Source organism: Symphalangus syndactylus, chromosome 14 (assembly GCF_028878055.3).
Source record: "Symphalangus syndactylus isolate Jambi chromosome 14, NHGRI_mSymSyn1-v2.1_pri, whole genome shotgun sequence".
Classification (NCBI taxonomy): domain Eukaryota; kingdom Metazoa; phylum Chordata; class Mammalia; order Primates; family Hylobatidae; genus Symphalangus; species Symphalangus syndactylus.
The window spans coordinates 25,117,416-25,139,191 of NC_072436.2; the positions used below are offsets into that span (position 1 = coordinate 25,117,416).

The 21,776-nt window shown below is 43.4% G+C and overlaps 2 protein-coding genes and 1 long non-coding RNA gene across 10 annotated transcripts in view; 2 read left to right on the forward strand and 1 right to left on the reverse strand.

The window, feature by feature from the left end:
• Positions 1 to 1,546: 1,546 nt before the first annotated feature.
• LOC129463161 (uncharacterized protein C2orf78-like) lies at positions 1,547 to 9,574 on the forward strand. Its single transcript, XM_055243727.1, has 3 exons — positions 1,547 to 1,710; positions 5,904 to 6,653; positions 7,494 to 9,574. The coding sequence occupies exons 1-3, from the start codon at positions 1,614 to 1,616 to the stop codon at positions 9,416 to 9,418; spliced, it is 2,772 nt and encodes a 923-aa protein (XP_055099702.1). The 5' UTR covers positions 1,547 to 1,613; the 3' UTR covers positions 9,419 to 9,574.
• Positions 9,575 to 11,442: 1,868 nt separating this feature from the next.
• LOC134732434 (uncharacterized) lies at positions 11,443 to 21,650 on the reverse strand. Its single transcript, XR_010115596.1, has 2 exons — positions 21,328 to 21,650; positions 11,443 to 16,600 (listed from the first exon to the last, which is right to left on the reverse strand). It is a non-coding gene; the product is annotated as an uncharacterized lncRNA (long non-coding RNA).
• Positions 21,424 to 21,776, forward strand: part of STAMBP (STAM binding protein) — a 45,015-nt gene continuing 44,662 nt past the window's right edge. For 3 of the 8 annotated variants that reach the window (XR_008651031.2, XM_063617512.1, XM_055243729.2), the window contains exon 1: positions 21,437 to 21,567. The gene's annotated coding sequence lies outside the window, so the exon portion shown is untranslated. Of the gene's footprint in view, positions 21,642 to 21,776 lie in introns of all 8 variants that reach the window. The other 5 variants (XR_008651033.2, XM_055243730.1, XM_063617515.1 and 2 more) reach the window with 4 other exon arrangements.

A 21,776-nucleotide genomic window follows, 5' to 3' on the forward strand; every position in this document is an offset into this window, starting at 1 on the left:
CCAAAAAATCCACACAAATCTCTTTTTTCCTATACCCTCACCTTGCCTGTTTCCTATTCTCCACTAAATGTTTTAACTCTTCATTTTCCCTGGCCCTTGCACCCAAGCATGGCTGACAGGAAGTCCTAAAGGCCCAAGATTCTAGAGTGGCTGTTTGCAAGGGAGAGGAGGCTATCAGTAACTGCCACACTGGATCCTCTTATGTGAGAAGAAAGAAGGTATCTTGAATGCCTCTCACGTATAAAAGGGCAGGATGGCAGGGTGTCTGTGTGGCCAAAGGAGCCAGAGGTAGCAAACTGTGGGCAAAAGAATTGTGACCAAAGGCTAGAATAGGGAAGGTCTGCAGGCAGCCTTGTCTTCTACCTCTCTGGTGTTTGCCTCTCATGAGCAGAGTCCGTTTTCCAAACATCGGGACACTGAAAGAAGACTCCTGCTCTGAAAGTTGACAAGAAGGAATATCCACGAATGTAAAAATGCAAGATCAAGGCTTGGCCCAGAAACAATGCCTAAAATCAAGGGGTAAAAAAAGGAGAGCAGAAGAGAGATCCAAGTCCAACCTGGCCCAGCCCAAGAAGGTAGCATTTGAGGAGAGGAAACTAAAAGAGAAGAGCCTTGGACCACATCATCTCCTATAAGGGGCAGTCAACGAACTTTGCTGTTCAACCAAGTTACAAAAGAGGGTTCTTTAATCCCTTCCTTTGGCCCTTGAAAGTGGCAGTAGGGCTGGGCGCCGTGGCTCACCCCTGTCATCCCAGCACTTTGGGAGGCTGAGGCGGGCGGATCACGATGTCAGGTGATCGAGACCACCCTGGCTAAAAGGGTGAAACCGTCTCTACTAAAAATACAAAAACTTAGCTGGCTGAAGTAGCGGGCACCTGTAGTCCCAGCTACTCAGGAGGCTGAGGCGGGAGAATGGCGTGAACCTGGGAGGTGGAGCTTGCAGTGAGCCGAGATCACGCCACTGCCCTCCAGGCTGGGTGACAGAGCGAGATTCCATCTCAAAAAACATTAAATTAAATTAAAAAGCAGCAGTAAATTCATTAATCAGATTCACTGAAATGGTTTCAGAACAACTATAATTGCTCAACTTAGACGTCCCTTTCCTTTCTCTCCAAGGATATCGTGTATGTACTGTATAATCATAAATGCATGCTATTATATAATATGAAACATAACGTATAAAATATAAATGTTAGTTAATTATATTAATGAACATTTATCAGAAACATTGACATGATCTCCCTAACATGAGAGCCTGGGGGAAAGTGGGACTATCATGTCTGTCTGGTAGATTTCACCTCCCCAGAGGTGCTGTTACAGCTTTCCTACCACCTCTGCCAGCCAATCCTGTCTTGTTGGGAATCTGACCTCCCTATTGGCTATCCCAGACCTTTAAACCGACCACCTCTGCCAGCCAATCCTGTCTTGTTGAGAATCGGACCTCCCTATTGGCTATCGCAGACCTTTAAACTGCCTGCTTTGTGACATCATTCTCCCACCTAACCTACCGCCACCTGGTACCAAGGGGCATCCTGGGTGTGGCCTGTAAACTTGTATCATCGCAAGTGGCCAGTGACCAGTAATCAGTTACCAGTGGCCTTCATACTGGACACATGCACTCGTTGGCGTCAGCCACCCAGACATCCACTAGTATCGTCGCTTCTTCCCTTGTATCTGCAGTTGATGTTTCTTCTTCTCTGACCATGTCAGGTAAAGAAAGAAACTTTTTAAAACGGTTTTCATGAGATTTCTTTGCCCCTAAATTTAGATTTCTTTCCCCCTATAGTCCCAAACAGCTTGGAATAACAGGGAAACTATTGAAGTAGAAATCTGCAGACCTCGTTTCAGTTTTGGCTTTGACATTTACTGGCTGTGTGACTTTAGATAACTTTTCTTCTCTCACAAATTCTGTTTCCTCATCTGTTACATTAGGATAATAGATTGGTTATTCCCCCTGGCTCTTTTCTTTTCTAATACTGAGTCTTAAAGGGTAGACGTATAGAAAATGAAATCAGAGACTTTCTGAGAGTGTTCATTTCAACCGAAACAGAGAAAAAACCGAAGTGGCCTAGAAAACTAGCAATATATTCTGAGATGTTTCATGTGGAATGGTCTCCCTCCACTAATATTTCAACTTTCCCATTTTAAATTTAGTGATGTTTAGTGATGTTTTAAATAATATTCAGCCAGGCACAGTGGCTCACACCTGTAATCTCAGCACTTTGGGAGGCCATCTCCCTCACTAATATTTCAACTTTACTATTTTAAATTTAGTGACGTTTACTGATGTGTAGTGAGGTTTTTAATATTCAGTTGGGCGTGGTATCCCATGCCTGCGGTCTCAATGCTTTGGGAACCTGAGGTGGGAGGATCGCTTTGGGCCTAGGATTTCCCGGGCAGTCTGGGCAACATGGCAAGACCCCATCTCTACAAAAACTTTTTAAAACTCAGCCAGGGTTGGGGGTATGTCAGCTACTCCGGAGGCTGAGGTGGGAGGATCAGAGGACTGCTTGAGCCCAGGAGGTTGAGGCTGCAGTGAGTCGTGTTCACACCACTGGACTTCAGCCTGAGTGACAAAGTGAAACCCTGTCACAAACAAACAAACAAACAAAGAAAAGTAATACTCACGTTTTGGACATTCCTATCTAAACTAGGTGGAAAGAGAAAATGGAGAGTACTGGGTCATAAGGAGGCAGGTATTCTAGAGTAAGGAATTTGGTAGTTTAATTAAAGCAGAAAACAGGATCCCCTCCTCTTCCCTTGGGATATGCCCTGGAGAATGACGAAATGATTTTAAAAGAGAAAAATATATTTTAAATTTGAAAAAAAAAGAAGCATAAGGAAAAAAAGAAGCATAAGGACAACAGAGTGAAATCTATTCAGAGTAGGGCAAATGAAGTTGGTTTTAGCAAATGCTTAGATCGATGGACTAGGAAGGAAACAGGCTAGAATACAGTATCCCTAGGAAAAGCAGCTTATCAGAAGTCACATGCAGTTACTTTTTTCCGTTGCCTTTTTGAACATAGATGACACTTGACAGTTTTTAACGTAATCATTTTAGAAATATGCTTTAGAGGCCAGGCAAGATGACTCACACCTGTAATCCCAGCACTGTGGGAGGCCGAGGTGGGCTGATCACCTGAGGTCATTTCGAGACCAGCCTGACCAACATGGAGAAACCCTGTCTCTACTAAAAATACAAAATTAGCCGGGCATGTTGGCACCTGCCTGTAATCCCAGCTACTTGGGAGGCTGAGGCAGGAGAACCATTTGAACCTGGGAGGTGTAGGTTGCAGTGAGCCTAGATCATGCCATTGCACTCCAGCATGGGCAACAAGAGCAAAACTCTGTCTCAAAAAGAATATATATATTTTATATATATATACATGTATATTTTATATATATATGTTCATAGAAATGATGCCTCCAGGCCGAGCCCGGTGGCTCACACCTATAATCCCAGCATTTTGGGAGGCTGAGGTGGGTGGATCACCTGAGGTCAGGAGTTCGAGATCAGCCTGGACAACATGGTGAAACCCCATCTCTACTAAAAATACAAAAATTAGCTGGGTGTGGTGACAGGCGCCTGTAATCCCAGCTACTCAGGAGGCTTAGGGAGGAGAATCTCTGGAATCTGGGAGGCAGAGGTTGCAGTGAGCCGAGATCTTGCCACTGCACTCCAGTCTGTATGACAGAGCAAGACTCCATCTCAAAAGAAAAGAAAAGAAATGATGCTTCCTACAAACAAGAAACTAATAAGTGGTTACCTAGAGAGCTGCAGGACATGTAGTTTGCAGTGTCCTGTTTCTAATTTTGAAATTATATGGATGTTTCTCCTATTAACAATAAAATTTTCTGAAAAAAGAATATCGTTATTTGCATCAGAAGAACAATACCTTTGTGTGAAAAGTAGATTTCAAGTAAAAGCTGCTTTTTTTATCTTAATACTTTCTTCCAAAAACAGAGTACATACTGATTTACAATGGGCTGCTTTTAGACCTAAGAATAAAAAGTCAAGCCACATATCAGCCACATATCTCTAATTCCATATCTATCTAAGCCAAATTTTCTGGAGTCCTTTGAATTTTCCTACATTCAAAACATTTTTCAATTGGATTCTTGCGTTTTTTTTTAAGCTATGGGGATGTCACTTTCCTGGATGTTGGAGATGATTATAATCTCGGTTTTGAGGATAAATATTAAAGCTCTCATGATACTTTTTAAGGGTTCTTTTCTGCTTGTTATGTGGCTATAATAATTTAAATATTATACTAGGATTAATACCTGTCATTTGCTGCGTAATATTCATAGAAATATGAATGAGCATAATAATGGAATTCCTTTACACTTATTTTTTGCATTCTATTTTGTACCAGTTTTTATTGAAATATGTACCCACATATATTATGGCTATTTTACATTCACATTTACTGCATTTTTCTGCTTGTTACACACTTTTTGCTGATACAGTTTCTCTGTCTATATATGTTGGTCAGAAATTCATTCTATTATGGGCTGTTTCTTGGTTAATAGTATTCACTAGGAAAGAGTAGATACTATTCAGTTCCTAATGTTGCATGTATGGCAACAGCTTTAGTTAGTAATTTGCTATGTTTTGATGCTAGCTACATACCCCAATTTTCATTAATATCTATATATTGTTTTAGTTCCATGATTTTATTCTTTATTTTGTCTGTTTTTTCAGAACTTACTATGTCTTCCTCATTATAAGTCATATGTAATCTATCACTTTTATTCATGTATGAATTATCACTGTTATTATTTTGTAACTTCTTTATAGACAAGCAGCCTGAAGCTCAGAGTTTAACTAGACTTTTTCTTTCAAACAGCATTTCTTGGCCGGGCGTTGTGGCTCACGCCTGTAATCCCAGCACTTTGGGAGACCGAGGCAGGCAGATAGTCTGATGTCAGGAGTTCCAGACCAGCCTGGTAAACGTGGCAAAACCCCGTCTCTATTAAAAATGCAAAAAATTAGCCAGGCAGAGTGGCATGCGCCTATAATCCCAGCTACTCAGGAGGCTGAGGCATGAGAATTGCTTGAGCCCAGGAGGCGGAGGTTGCAGTGAGCTGAGATCAAGCCACTGCACTCCAGCCTGAGTGACAGAGTAAGACTCTGTCTCAATAAAATAAAATTTAAAAAAAGAAAAAAAAAACGCATTTCTATCAGGTAGTTATTTTGACTTATGATAAAAAGCCAGGCTTGAAGAGAGCAATGAATGACCTTTTAGATTTACCAATGGCCTAGGTTAAATATAAACGCTAGGACATATCATAAGACCTGCAGAAGCAAAACGTGACACTAGGGATTATAAAGGTAATAGCAGTACTATATTCCAGTAGACCAAATAAATGCCATATTAAAAGTTCTAATTTCCTGGTTTCTGGTCTATGCTCAGAGAAAAGACTCCTGGCAAGGAAGTCAGGTTCTGTAACCTGGTAAAGATATTAACATAATGGTAAAACTTAAACAGGTCAATCTGACCTCTCAGACTCATAAAATGAAATGTTAGAACTTCTCTAAGGACCTCCTAGTTCTAAAATGCTCCAATTCTAGGAAATAGTTTGAGTCTATACTAGCCCAGATTCAAGGGATAGATAGAGAAGGGAGAAGGTTGCTTCTAGCCTAGGAAATAATATACGAAACCAGACCACTTGGGTCTTCACATCTGTGTCCAAGTTGAACACAAAGACAGTTCATCAGAAGAGGACCAAACTGCTTCAGCACTCGAGGCCATCATAAACTGTTTGGCTTTTGGTATCTCAGTGAGTATTGGTATTAGAGGCTTCCTGATTGCAACAACCTTAAGATAATGCTGTTCTTCAAATAAGGTGAGAATTTTTCAATCTCATTGGTTTTTTCATCTCTCTCTTGTTACCTACAGAAGATTTCCAAAATACATCTTTACCTGGAACTGCAAATTCTCTGCAGCTCTCTCTTCCTGTGGTGAACAATGCAGCTTTCTTGACAGGAAGCATCTCCAACTTCTCCAGAGCCTCTGCTCCAGCCATCAGCTCAGCATGGCTACAGCCATCAGCCTCTGGCACCCCCTTCCAGCCACTCATGGGCAGTGCCTACCTTTACCAACATTCTAGCACAACTATGTTGTCTGGGGTTACTGGCCAGAGCCATATCTGTACTTCAGCTGCCTCTTATCCAGGCGTTTTTGAGTGCGATAGTATAGCAAGCACAGTAAAGAAGTCATCCTCACTCAGGGACTTCACCGTGACTGCCATTGATCAGAACACAGCTGTCTCTTCCATGTCTATGACAGCCCAGTATGGTAAAACTTCAGATACCAATACTGTGGTCCTTCTGTATCCATCACTATCTGCCAGCCTTGTTCAGGGGACACTAACTCAAATTCCAAATCAGCAGGGCCATAACCTGTCACTTCCCTACCAGATAGGAAGCCAGGTCTATTACCATAATCAAGGCACAATGGGGTCTCCACTATCCTGCCTGCAATCCTATGGCTCTGTGTCATACACAGGATATAGGGCTTCTGCCCATCAACCAGAAATGGTGATGGTGCTCAAGGAGGTTCAGCCCACAAATGTCCTACCACCAGCCTCTACTTCTGGGATGTATTACTCTGTGTCTGCTCAACCCATCACAGAAACCGGCGTTCAAGGTGAGTACAAGCATCAAGAAAGGAGAGGGATAATGTCAGCACTGAAAAGGAGGGTCAAATCTGTAGCTGAGTGGTGAGTCCATGGATAGGTAGAATTTAAGTCCTGAGACTTCAACCACTATTCTTGGGCAGTGCTCTCCGTTTTCAGACTCTATATAAGAACACCTTATAAGTGGGAAAGTGGAACATTATAATGGCCATCTATGCTACATGTAAGAGAGTCGCAAGAGCATACTGACGGATACACTTTTTAGTGCCCTGGCTGATCACTTCCCCCACACTACCACGCTGTAATGTCTTTCCTTAATCTGTTACTTTAGTCTCTTTGGAAGGCACTTCAGAACTCTTATTTTGGCAGTGACATTTTGATTTTCCTTATCTTACAATAGGATTTAAGACCTTGTGTTCAGAGATCCTCTCCAAAACAAACAGGCTCAGAATCTGTGCTTGCTTATCTATTTCATGAGGAAGGGCTCCACTCTCTACCCTAGTCCATGGTGTAAAGTGTTCTTATTCTCTCAGGAGAGTGGAGAGAATTGAAAGGACCCTGTAAGAATGTGAGGCTTTATAAAACATCTCCTATTTAAAAAATCACTTTCACTTTTTGACTTACAACAACCCTATGAAATACAAAGAAAACCAAGAAACAATCACATCAAATGATAACCAGTAAGAGAACAGTCACTGTCAGTCTCCTAATACAGGGTCTTGTCCATGGTCCTTAAGAAGACCTAGTAGAAATGCCTTGCCCATGTTGGAAAGGTATCCGATCGCTGCATTGGTGTACAGGGGGAGCATATCACTTACCAGGGACTGACTTCTTCCTTGATTCCTTTGTAGTGATGGAAACTTCCCTGGGGATGGATACTTCCCTGAGATTGCAATCTCCAAGCCAGATATTTTGTCTGCCACAAACTCCAGAATTCTCCAAGTCCTTCAGTAGCAGAAATACCCAGACACTTGAGAGTAACCCATCACCTGAGCTTGTGGACATTTCAATTATAACTCCAGTCCAGAGTCCTACTAATCTCTTGACACTGTCTCCAGCTCCAAGCCAGGAAAAAAATGAGAATGAGAATTTTGACGAGATTAAAACCAACCTTTCAAAGCCGCTAGATGTCTACCAGATCCTAATAGGAAATCAAGATCCTCCACTACCTCTTTTAGAAATCCCTGATAGTCACCCGCTTCTGGGCTGCATTGATCCTCTTGGCCAAGAGGACCAGCCTGGTTCTGAAAATGCCAATCTGAGAAATAACAGCCTGAGTCTTGAGGACCAAGGGATATTTGAAAATGGGATTGAGTCTAGCAGTCATTTGGCAGACATCACTACATGGGTGGAGAATACTTATCTCCCCCCGATCTTCAGTTCCTTACAAGATCTTGACCAACCCGAAGTTCCCTCGGCAAAGAAAGCCAAAGATACCAGTGCCATCAAGGTAAATCAGGTGCAGGAAAAGTCATATATCATAAAGGGTCACTCTGATCAAGTCAGGAAGAACAAGCATAAAGCTTCCGAGCCTATCCAGGGTGCTCCCAAGGCCAAAATCCAGCCAAAGAACCCAGAGTTCCCATTAGAGGGAGAAGTGGTTGTTTGCAGTGCTACAGTCAGTGACAACGCTTCTGTGAACAAGGCCAAGCATTCTAGCAACAAACCTCACAAAGCTGCATCCAGCAGGATCAGCAAAACTAAGAGCCATGGGCAGGGAGAGACCAAAGAGAACAGAAAGAACAGCTCCAAGAAATCTGAAGAGAGAAAGCAGTCAGGGAACAAAGTCAAGGTAGAAGAGAAGCAAACCATTCCCCATAGGAAACGGAAGAAAAATCAACCTCAGCTTAGCCAAGAGACCTTTAAAAAGCCCCGAAGCTCCCTAGGCACGCACCTGCTAGAGTCCGTGCAAGTTTTCCATGCACTCGGGAAAAAGATCGATAAGAAAACTGGATTCTCTTCCTCCAGGATCCCGGGAAGCTCAAGCAACACCCAAAACCGCCAGCCATTCCCAGCTCTCAAACCATGGCTGGATACCCGACGTGAGGGTAAAGGCCCGGAGAAACTTCAGGTCAAGGCCCAGAAACTAGATGGTAGTGCTGAAAAAGAGTGTCCATCTCCATCCCATTCTGAGTTGCCACCACCTGGGAAGGTCAAGTTGATACCTTTGCCCTTTCTGACCCTGGACAAACCTCAAGCTCAACCTGTTTCTCGGCGGCCAAACCGTCTGGCCTCACGTAGGCCTGCTGTGGCTTACCGTGCTCAACCTGATTCTACTAACTCAGCTAAATCAACTGCAGTCAATCCATCCCAACCAGCTCCTACCAACACATCTTTGACAGGTCCTGCCACACCGGCTCAGCCAATTTCAACCAAAGCAACCCAACCCAGTTCAGCCAACCCTACCCAGCCTACTGTCCCTCAATCTGCTGCTTCTAGGCCATCACCCTACAAAACATCATCTTGTTCTTCTCTGCAGCGGGAGCCTGTTTCCACTGCTGTGACCAGTCTCCGGTCACTGCCCAAGCCTCAAAATCGATTTCTAATCCAAGACTTCAGCCTCCAACCCCGTCCATGGAGGAAATCCACTGTTCCTGAGCCAGTAATGTCAATGCCCATCACAGAAGAGCAGAGGCCAGAGCGTGAGGCCATGAAGAGAAAGGCTCAACAAGGGCGTGAGAATGCTGCCAAATACACCTCTTTGGGGAAGGTGCAGTTTCTCGTTGAAAGAGAAAGAGATATGGAAATTGCTCAATACTATGGCTACACAATCTAAGAGCTGAGATTGTTGGTTTTACTTTGGATACCGCTGGTTTTCCACATACATAGATAGATACTAATTTATTTATTCTGATATATTTTTAAAACATAATAAAGAAATGTAATAGAATTGATTAATAGATAAGTAATAAAAAGGCCTTTTGAGTTTTGAGAGGCTGTTGACTGTGGGTTTTCTTTGGTGGGGGTGGGGATCAAAGGCTGCATTAGAAAGAAGGAACTATAGCCGGGCGTGGTGGCTCATGCCTATAATCCCAACACTTTGGGAGGCCGAGGTGGGTGGATCACCTGAGGTCAGTAGTTGGAGACCAGCCTGGCCAACATGGTGAAACTACAAATACAAACTAAACAACTAAAAATACAAAAAATTAGCTGGGTGTAGTGGTGGGTACCTGTAATCCCAGCTTCTCAGGAGGCTGAGGCAGGAGAATCGCTCGAACCCGGGAGGTGGAGCTCGAAGCGAGCCGAGATCCTGCCACTGCACTCCAGCCTGGACAACAGAGTGACACTCTGTCTCAAAAAAAAAAGGAACAAAAAGTTGGATGGGAGAATAGACAGAAAGGGATAAGAATTGAGGAAACAGGAAGGAACATGTTCCAGGACTAAGAAGGTCAAATGGGGAGAGATTTTATGGGCTTATACAAAGAATCAGAAATGGGGAAAATGGCAGAAGTAAGATGCAGAATCTGAGGTTAGGACTACAAGAATAAAATTTGGATTATAAATTGAAGATGGCAGAAGATGAGGCTGGGTGGACCAAAAGAAACATACAAAATCTCCCATGGATGATGGCCTGATGTCTCATGGCCTATCTGATAGGTATTTTAGAAAATAAGATTCAGGACTCATCAACAGGTTTGGGTTACCTTATACATATACGATCACAGTCGGGAAAGAGAGGTACAAAACATAGGGGAAATCTACCAGGGGAATGGCAAGGGCTCGCAGTTCTCCTAGGTGCAGCTGATAACCCGGGGCCCAGCCAAATGAACTGCAGCAGCACGAAGCTGGCCCAGAACAGACCCCAGAGTACAGATCTCCATTTACTCAGCAACACCTATGCAAGGGGCAATGAGACGCACTACTTCAGTTGACCTTCACAACAACACACAAGACCAGTAACACTGTGCCACTTTACTAGTGAGGTTCAGCAATGGGCTTGGGTCACACTGCGTGCAAAGGGGTAAGGCCTGTGGGTCTCCGAATTCCTCAGCGTTTGCAAGCGCCTGCAGGCAGCCAGACCGCGGCATCTGGAGGTTACAGGCATGCGAAATCAAGCTTCTGGAGGGACTTAAATATTAAGAGGCCGCTAGGTCCTCCTCCACCCATTCCAGCACGTGCAACCTTCTCGGCCATCACCATTAACTGAAGTACACGAGAAAAAACGGCTCGGAGCGTCCATTTTCACAGGATGGGTGGTGGGCGCGCGCGCGCCCTGGGTCCCCCTCCATAAGCCGCAAGACGCAGGCGCCCAACCGTCCACAGAGGCTCCTTAGGGGAGCCTCCTCTCCCCTCCCCGCCTCCGCCCGTCGAGGCACAGCGGGAGGTAGAAAGGGTTGGGGGCGGTGGGGGGAGGGCAGGAGAAGAATGGGTGGGGGAAGGGAAGATGGGGGCAGTGGATGGTCACCATGGGAAAATCAGTAATTTATTTTTTAAAAAAATAGTTTCTGATGTATAGTTCACCTAACATAAAATTCACTATTCAAAATCCGTACGATTCGGCCGGGAGCGGCCTGTAATCTCAGCACTTCGGGAGGCTGAGGCAGGCGGATCACTTGAGCTCAGGAGTTCCAGACTAGCCTGGCCAACATGGTGAAACCCCGTCTTTAATAAAAATACAAAAATTAGCCGGGCGTGGTGGCGCATGCCTATAATCCCAGCTCCTCAGGAGGCTGAGGCACAAGAATCGCTTGAACCCGGGAGGGGGAGGTTGCAGTGAGCCGAGATCCTGCCACTGCACTCCAGCCTGGGTAATAGAGCGAGCCTCAGTCTCAAAACGAAAAAACAAACAAACAAAAATCGTACAATTCAGTGGCATTTAGTATGTTCACAAGGTTGTATAATCATTACAACTATCTGAGCCATTACCTTTTCATCATCCCCTGCAAAAAAGCCCTCTACCCATTAGCGGTCACTCCTCATTCCCTCCTCCCTCTGACACCAGGCAACCACCAATCTCTGGATTTACCTTTTCTGGACATTTCATATAAATGGAATCATACAACATGTGACCTTTGGTATCTGGCTTCTTTCATTTAGTACTATGTTTTAAAGGTTTCTCTATGTTGTAGTGTGTGTCTGAACTTTATTCCTTTTCATACTGCATAGTATTCCTATTGTATGACTACACCACATTGGCTTATTCATTCATCCATTACTAGACATTTGGGTTGTTTCCACCAGCAGTTTATATTTGTTGAGAGTTTATTCTGTGCTAGGCAGCACCTGGCTAAGTTATTCATCCCATTTCACAGATAAGGAGGTAGAGAATCTGAAGAATTTGCCCAAGATTAAGAGCTAGCTAGCAACTGCTAGGAATAGCTGGGATTTGAACACAGGCATTTTAGACTTAAAAGGTGATAGATTCACATGACAGAACATTGGAAAGATACAAAATGGTGACAATGGAAATTCACCCTTTCCCCAAGTTTCCCAGCCACCACCTACCCCCTCCCTTAGAGGCATCTACTTTTGCCACTTTAAGGATTCTTCCAGATAAATTATTTATTTTTACCCCAACATGTACGTATTACAATTTACTGAATAATCTGTCCCATTGATTTGAAATGTCACTTTTATGGTATACTACATTTCTATGTGTTTGCATTACTCTTTTCAGAACTGTCCTGACGTTTTTGCCTATCTTTTGTTATTTGCCATTTCTCCAGAATTCTTTTTATCATCTTTTTGATTTTTAAAAATTTCTTCTTTTTTTAAAGGCATTATCCATTATGCTAATTCATTCTTTTTTCTTTTTCTTTTTCTTTCTTTTTTTTTTTGTTTTCTTTGAGGCGGACTCTCGCTCTGTCACTAGGCTAGAGTGCACTGGTGCCAACTGGCTCACAGCAAATTTCACCTCCTGGGTTCAAGCGATTCTCATGCCTCAGCCTCCTGAGTAGCTGAGATTACAGGTGCACGTCACCATGCCTGTCTAATTTTTTTTTTTTTTTTTTTTTTTCCTGAGACGGAGTTTCCTTCTTGTTGCCCAGGCCGGAGAGCAATGGCACGATCTCGGCTCCCCACAACCTCTGCCTCCCAGGTTCAAGCGATCCTCCTGGCTCAGCCTCCCGAGTAGCTGGGATTACAGGCATGCACCACCATGCCTGGCTAATTTTGTATTTTTAGTAGAGATGGGGTTTTGCCATGTTGGTCAGGCTGGGCTCAATCTCCTAACCTCAGGTGATCCACCCGCCTCGGCCTCCAAAGCCCTGGGATTACCGGTGTGAGCCACCGCGCCCGGCCTAATTTTTGTATTTTTAGTAGAGACAGGGTTTCATCATGTTGGCCAAGCTGGTCTTGAACTCCTGGCCTCAACTGATCCACCCGCCTTGGCCTCCCAAAGTGCTGGGATTACAGGTGTTTTTTTAAAATGTAGCCACCATGCCCACCCTGTTCATTCTTGTGTTCTTTTTACTTTAGTCTTCATTTCTGAAGTTTTTCTTTTGTTTTTAATCCTGTTCTGAGTTCTACCATCTCACCTAATTTTGATTTATATTGTTTTCTCACCCTTTTTATTGCAGTAAAATACACATAACGTAAAATTTACCATTTTAACCATTTTAAGTGTACAATTCAGTGGCATTAATTAGATTCATACTGTTGTTCCACCATTACCACTATCCATCTCCAGAACTTTTTCATCATCCCAAACAAAAACTCTGTACAGTACTCATTCAGTAACTTCCCATCCTGCCCCCCATGGTCCTTTCGTCTTTTGCATTGTTTTTTCCTAATGTCTTTTAGCTGGTTTTGAAATAGCAGATTACTCTTCGGATCAGCTTGTGGGCCTGTCTTTTCTGACTTGCTTTTATTGTCTGACGGGATGCTATTCTGCTGCTTATTCTCTTTTTCTTATAATACCTTTGTATGGGATTTGACTACGATCCTTTTGTTATTCATTTTTAGGTGAAATTAGTGTTTCTGCACTTTGAAAAGGAGATGTTAAGGATAACTTTTCTAAAACCTCCCCAAACTTCTCTTTTTTCAAAACGTAGTATCAAATGACATGGTGGTTTGCTTTTTGACATTTCCTAGCTCTGTTTCCCTCCTTGATTTTTATCCTTTGTATCTGTTGTTCCTCCCAGTAGTTTTTCCTCTGTGTTTCCAGGGCCGCATCCTGGAAAGGAGCTCTGGCTGCTCGGGCCCAAGAGTGGGAAGGGACTAGACTGCTTCAGTGCTTCAGAGTCTATCACAGGTCCCTTGTACTTACTTTGTGACTGGGCAAAACCCCTCAATTTCAGCTGCTTTTCTCACATTGGCCCATGGTACTTTCCAGTGAACTTCTGCTGGCAGTTTGAAGGCATATTGTCTACCACTCCCTCTTGTGTGGATGCCATACCAGGCAAGTCTGGTGCCCACTGGTGATGGTTTGCCCCACACTCTTGTTTTGGGGTTCATAGGGAAAACTGTCCTCTAGTTTTGTGGTAAAGGCTACTTATGGGTTTTTTGTTTGGTTTGATCTATTTCCATGAGAGGATTTGAGGAGATTCAAAACTACACTGCTGCCTCCATCTTTCTAAAATCCTGCTCAATCTTTTGACATAATTAAACATGGGAACCCTGTAGTTCTCTGTTCCCTTAAACAGAGCTCCATTTGCCCCAAACTAGTTAAGACTCTGAGTCAGACAAGGCTTGCTGAGTCTCCTCTCTCTAACATGGCACCTCTGTACTTGCTCAGTCCATGTTTTGAGTGAGAAGTCAAAACACAACAGCCTAAAGGGCTCATGGGTGGACAATCTGGAGAAAGGCCCTGGTCAGAATGTATATCATTTCCTTCTCTTTGTATCTTCTTTCCTAAACATGTATAAAATTGAATCTCTCATCTGCCCTCCTACCCCCACAAAAAAAAACCTGGTTCATACACAATTTTCTTTATCTCAGTTCATGGTAATGCCATTTTTCAGTTGCTTGGGGCAGAAAACTTTGAAGTCATTTGTAGTGATTTGTTAGAGCAGCGACTAGAAACGAATACAATGCTCTAACAAGTAAGGTGCCATCTGAAAAATAATATAATTAAGTTAAAAGAAAACTTTACTCTTAGCCACAATCACTTGCTAATGGGATATGTATGCCAGTTGGGTACTGTACATCTCAAACCTTAGAATCAAGTTGGATACTACCAGCATCACCTCCTGTTCCACACTGATTTGCATAGGGCACTTCCTAAAAACCCAGCTTCACAAAGACACAGTATCATTGAAAGGAATGTGGCATGATCTGATGTTGAAACTGTGAACTATACCTACTAGCTAGAAGCTCATACAATATCTAACAGATGTTGGGTATTGCTGTGAATCCTTCATGAATTTAAAATACCCAGCTGCACCCAGATTAATCTGCTGTAGTATCTTGGGAGCACATTGGTGCACTTTTTTTTTTTTTTTTTTTTTTTTAAAGACATGGTCTCACTCTGTCACCCAAGCTAGAGTGTAGTGCTGTGATCATAGCTCACTGCTGCGATCTCAGACTCTGGCCTCAAGAGATCCTTCCACCTCAGCCTCCCAAAGCACCGGGATTGTAGGCATGAGCCACTGTGCCTGGTTGGTACACCTTTTGAACCACAGTCCTAATTGGTTTTCCTGTTCGCGGCCTTTTCCCTAAAATTTGTCAACATGGCAGCCATAATGATCCTTTCAAAACACAAATCAGATCCTGTCACTCTTTTGCTCAATCCTTCCCATAGCTTCTCATTTCTCTCAGTCAAAGTCAACATTGTTACGGTGGCCTGTGAAATCTTACCTACAGCAGGGATCAGCAAATATTTTCTATAAAGACTCAGACAGTTAAATATGTTAGTCTTTGTGGGATAGATCATCTCCGTCTCAACAACTCCACTCTGTGGTTGTAGCATGAAAGCAGCCACAGAAAATACATAAACAAACAAGCATGGCCATGTTCCAATACAACTTTGTTTACAAAAACAGGCTGCATTGGTTTGCTGACTCTTGCCCTACATGATTTACTGCTACACTCCCCTTCACTCCACTCCAGGGCACGCTGAGCCCCCTTACTGTGCCTTGAATGCACCAGCAAGCTCCTGATTCAAGGCCTCTGCACTTGCTGTTCCCTGCCTGGAAAGCTCTTCTTACCTCCAAGTCTTTTCTCAAATCTTTTCAATGGGAGTTTCCTTGACCACACTATTGGGAATTGCAGTTGCCTCACTGCTTCTCCCTTCCTTCAATCTGATTTCCTGTGCCAGGGCCCATTGCTTTCACAGTACTTTGAACCTTCTCATACACTATGTAATTGACTTCTTTATCATGATAATTTTTAGAATCCACCACTCCTTCATCCATCACTAAACTACAAGATCCCCAAGGGCAGGGAAATTTTTGTCTGCTTTGTTCATTGATATGTGCCTAATGCCTTAAACAGTGTCTGGCACATAGATGATAATTAATATTTGTCAAATGACTAACTAAATGAGTATTTTTCAGAGTGGCATGCAATTCTTTATCCCTCATTAAAAGTTACAGTGCTTGGTCATAATTCAGGCCCTATATTTGAAAAGAAATATGTAAACCAAATATAAAATGATAAAATCTCTCATTCAAAACGTCCAATTCTCAAATAGCCATCAAGTTTCGTATGTCATTTAACTCTTGTTGAAATTCGCAACCTTGAAAATGGCACTGACCTAAAAGAAAGACTTTGACTTATTGGAAAATAAATTATACAGTCCACAGTTGGCAAGCAGGTAACAAAAGAAAAAAATATGTCTAACATAAAACAGATTCCTCATGTACACATTTAAACATAAATTTAAATAATATATACACATTAAAAATATTTCCAAGCATGCGTAAGAACTCATTTTCCAAAGTGGTCATTTTTCCTGGAGATGGAGAGACCAGTCTTCAAACAAACTGTAAGGGGAGCTCCAAACCACAGATTCACCTTCATGTTACTGGTTTTAAGTAGCCTTCTTAAGAACAACTTCATTGGGTAATTCCAACTCCAGCTGAAAAGGAACATATATGCATTCATTCATAATGCACGAACTTAAAAGATCCCAGTGCATTTGCTACATTTCCCTTTATTTGAATCAGCTCATTCTGTATCTTTTTCTTCCCGAGTATTTACTTTTCAAATCTATTTGTCATTTTATATTCCCAATGGACTCACAGCAAAAATTTTAACAATGTGAACAATTTGTCTTTAGTACACACTCCATTTCTGCTTTCATAGCCCCTCCATTCCCAAGCAATGTTCAAGATAGGCTGTTTTAGTGTCTCAATGCATGGAGCTCACTTAGCCTCCCCTTGAGAATATTGCTCATCTTTTAAAGAATTTTTTCCTTCTAATGGCTCTAAACCTTTATCCACGGAAGCCTTAAAACAACTGCAACTCAGTTTTTCTTTTTTCTTTTCTTTTTTTTTTTTGAGACGGAGTCTCGCTCTGTCACCCAAGCTGGAGTGCAGTGGCACGATCTCAGCTCACTGTAACCTCTGCCTCCTGGGTTCAAGTGATTCTCCTGCCTCAGCCTCCTGAGTAGCTGGGACTAGAGGTACCCACTACCACGCCCAGCTAATTTTGTATTTTTAGTAGAGACAGGTTTTCACTATGTTAGCCAGGGTGATCTTGATCTCCTGACCTTGTGATCCGCCCACCTCAGCCTCCCAAAGTGCTGGGATTATAGGCACGAGCTACCACGCCCTGCCCAGTTTTTCTTTTTCACTGTGGTAGACCCATGCCAGACACAGACCCATGAGCATGAAAGATATTCAATAAACACTTGCTCAATTAATAAAGGCATCTAGCCTTTAGGCTTTCTGCTTCTAGCTCTAAGTGCCTTGCAGAGAAGAGTGGGTCCCAAAAGCATAACGGTCATTGTTTTTCATTGTTCATCTCAGTAATCAGCGTAACTGGCTGATTACATTCCTGTAAATCATTTTGGAGACAGTGAGACAATATTTATCTCAACAACGTTTGAACATTCAACAATGTTCATTGAGTGTCACATCTGGGTTCGCAAGCCATTCTAGGCGGTGGGGATGGAGCTGTGAGCAAGGCAGAAAAAGATCTTAACTTTCTGGAAATTATATTCTAGTGGGGAATGAAAGACAATAAGCAACTCAAATCACATCAGACAGTGGGAAGGATTATCAAGACAATTAAAATAGGACCAACTAATGTAGGATGACTGGGTGGCTCCTTAGAATGGGTGGTCAGAGAAGTTCTCCTGGAGGAGGTAACATGTAAACTAAGAAATGAATGATGAGGCAGAGCCAGCCAAGTGAAGATGAGGGTAAAAGCATCCCAGGAAAAGGAGTCAACTATGCAAAGGTCTTGAGTGGAAAAGCAGAGGTTTGGATGGTGTCGGTGGAGAGCATTAAGCAAGGAGATTGGGCGATGAAGTCAGAAAGGCAACGGGGGCCGAGTCACTCTGTCATCCCCAGTAAGGAGTGTGGATGTTTATTCCAAGTGCCATGGGAATTCACTGAAGAGTTTTAAGCCCAGGAGTGATGGAATCTGATTTTTGCTTTAAAAAGATCATTAGTGGCCAGGCATGGTGGCTCACACCTGTAATCCCAGCACTTAGGGAGGCTGAGGTGGGTGGACCACTTGTGGTCAGGAGTTCAAGACCAGCATGGCCAACATGGCAAAACCCCGTCTCTACTAAAAAATACAAAAATTAGCCAAGTTTGGTGGCGAGCGCCTATAATCCCAGCTACTCAGGAGGCTGAGGCAGGGAGAACTGCTTGAACCTGGGAGGCAGAGGTTGCAGCCGAGATTGTGCCACTGCACTCCAGCCTGGGTGACAGAGCAAGACTTCATCTCAAAAAAAAAAAAAAAAAATCATCAGCTGCTGTTGTAAGAATGCATTGTAGTAGGTAAGAATGAATGCCCTTCCTGTACTAATGCAATTGTCCCTCTAGATATGTCACTTAACACAAGAGTACCAACCTTGCAAGTGAAATACACCTGGAGTCTTCCTTGTTTTTACCCTCCCCACCCCCCGAACTCCGCTGGGTCTGTATTTTTCTTTTCCTTTTCTTCTTTTTGCTTTTTAGCAGTAGGAGTCTCACTATGTTGCCCAGGCTGGAATGCAGTGGCTATTCACAGGTGAGATCATAGCACACCACAGCCTTAAACTCCTGGGCTCAAGTGATCCTCCTGGGTTTTTTGTTTGGTTTGTTTTGTTTTTTTTTTAGAGGTCTCACTCTGTTGCCCAGGCTGGAGAGCAATGGTGTAATCATAGCTCACTATATCCTCGAACTCCTGGGCTCAAGCGATCCTCCTGTCTCAGCCTTCCAAAGTGCTGGGATTACAGGCATGGGCCAGCGCACCTGGTCCGGGCCTGTGTTTTCTAAACCCCGATGCTACATTTCAGATTAAGAACTTCACCTTCCAGGCATCTTTTGCTGCTGCCCAAAAATGAGCAAGTAGGAATGAGCATGCAGGAGTGCAGGAGACCTGACGTTGGCATATGCAAGAGGCCAGATGGAGGCTGCTATATTCAGGAAAAGTATTCATGGCTGGGAGTGAGCACCGGAAGGAAAGAGCATCTCAATTCCTAACCTGGTCTTAGTCTGCCAGGTGAACTGCTGAAGCCTATTTGCTGAAGGAATACCTTCCACGCTTAGCCTCCAATCTTTAGGGCAGGGGTAGGTAGGATATTCTCATCAGTTATGCCAAGAATCTTTTATAGCTTTGATTTCCTGATTGTGTATACAAAATTGTGCAGTTTTTAAACTTTTCCAGTTAAACAAGAAATGAGGAATGTAAAATTTTTACCTTGGCCAAGATTTTCTTATTTCAGGTCCCTAGAAAGCTGAGTTTTGAACTTTGCCCCAGATGTCAAAAACTCTGATCAACATTTACAAATTCTCTCCCTAAAAAGACTAGATCCTGCTTCCTATATTCACTTAGCCATCACCTTAAGAACTGCTAGCAACTGGGCACATTAACTTTCTAATATCAGGAACAGCCTCTATGTGGCGCTGGCTATGTTTATGACTATGCACACCCCTTACATCTGTGTCTCAGTTATAGCTTCTTAAAGTCTTCTCATCATAATCTTAAAATCTAGGATGTTTGTAAATTTTCTTTACTTGTTAAGCTAAACATTACAAAAAAAAGAACTACTTTAGAGATTGTGCTGAATGGGAGCAGATGCCCCTGTTCCCTACCCCACCAGCTGTACTTCTACCTGTGCTTCCACCATTAGAGTATCCACCTGCTGGATTTGTTTGCTGATGTATCCCTAACACCTAGAACAGAACCTGGCACATAGTAGACACTCAGTAAACATTTATTGAGTGAGAGGTTGAATGGATCAGATTTTGACCTGTGTTGCCTCCTGCCGGGACCCCATCTGCACTACATGCCCACCCAGTGACCAGCATCTCCACTGCATCAATTTCTTTAGGCCCAACCCATCATGTTTACATTCTGAAGAGAGTCAGTAGAGAGAGTTTTGAAGACACAGTAGAGTGCCCTGTACAATTATCATCCCAGATTTATCTGCAGTAGATCCATGAGAGTTGATAGTAGACCCATGCACATTAATGCTTGCTGGGGGCAGAAGGGGAGGTGATGATGCAAGCAAGTACCTTCAACCCTAAGTCTGAAAAGTTGATGACTACACAGAATCACTTCAGGTAACTCCAACAGAAATATACACAACGGAGCTTGGGAGAAATGAGAGATCTGGAGGCTGGCTAGGTGGAGGAGGCAACACCTGAATTAGGGATTTAAGCTAGACCTTGAAGAATAGGTCATGCCATCACACTAACAAACTCACAGGGAGGCTCCCAAATTTGGGGTAAGTGTCCCCCAGAGACTTAGACTTTTAAACCAAAGCCTAATGTTTCACAAAGTCTCCTGAGACAGAATGACTAGCAAGCTTGTAGGACCTTTTTGTAAAGAGGATGTATATGGATTCGTTACAGACACACATCTACATGCAGAACGTGCCATTCTGTATTTGATGCATAAAACCACCTTGTCCCGGTCTCAGGGCAGGAACAGTATCATACAGATCTTTGTGTCCCCACTGCTTTTGCATAGCGGCTCTTAGAGATTGAACGCTTTTTTTTCGAATATTTTATAGGTTTTTTGACATTAAAACGTTAGTCTCATCTGGGTGCGGTGGCACACGCCAGTAATCCCAGTACTTTGGGAGGCAGAGGCAGGAAGATCACTTGAGCCCAGAAGTTGGAGACCACAGTGAGCTATGATCATGCCACTGCACTCCTGTGACAGCCTGGGTGACACCGCAAGACCCTTTCTTAAAAAAAAAAAGACTTACGTTCCTTTCTAAGCAATAAAATTAGTCTTAGATATTGCCTAATATCTAAGACTCCCAATTTTTGTGTAGAATGTAATACAAGCTAAAAAATACACTCGAAAGACTTTCTGTCCCCCAATTTATAAATCCTGGTTAGTTTAGCTAAGTCTGCAGTTGTACTGGGATCAGCAATCCCTCCTTAAATGCAGGAATACCAAGATTTTCTTATTTCAGGTCCCTAGAAAGCTGAGTATTGAACTTTGCCCCAGATGTCAAAAACTCTGATCAACATTTACAAATTCTCTCCCTAAAAAGACTAGATCCTGCTTCCTATATTCACTTAGCCATCACCTTAAGAACTGCTAGCAACTGGGCACATTAACTTTCTAATATCAGGAACAGCCTCTATGTGTGATGAGGGACTACCCCAAATCAAAATAATTTTAAAAATAAACCTTAGCTTGGTAATTGGTTCCACTTTCTTCCTTGTTCCTTTTCCTTTACCAAGATGGCCGCTGCGTCGCTCGCTCCTCATTGGTCGGATTTTCCGCAGGTGCCGATTCTAGCCCCACCTACTAGCTCTCCATTCCCAGTCCTAAATCATTGGGAATGTAATAGACAGACCAGCGGGAGTGGGCGGAGCGGGCGCCGGATGTGACGTTTCCGGAACCTCCGAGTGTCATCCGCGGGGAAAGGTGGGGAAGGGTCCCGGGAACGTGGTGGGGCAGGGCCTCCGAGCGTGGTTGGACTTTGAAGGGGAGCGGCCGCCGTGAGTGTGGGGCCTGCAGCCTACTCTCCCCGACTCCCCTGCCCGGCCTGCCTCACTCGAGGCACCCGACGGCTTCGGTCTCCGCGGGCTGGCGCCTGACCAGCCAGGCCCAGCGCTTCCCCGCCTACTGCATTT

Excerpts from the sequence above, each read along its gene's own strand:
- LOC129463161 (XM_055243727.1), top strand. The coding sequence starts at position 1,614 with ATGCACTCGTTGGCGTCAGCCACCCAGACATCCACTAGTATCGTCGCT. Across the intron at positions 1,711-5,903 it reads TTCTTCTCTGACCATGTCAG|AAGATTTCCAAAATACATCT; the intron begins GTAAAGAAAGAA and ends TGTTACCTACAG. Across the intron at positions 6,654-7,493 it reads CACAGAAACCGGCGTTCAAG|TGATGGAAACTTCCCTGGGG; the intron begins GTGAGTACAAGC and ends ATTCCTTTGTAG.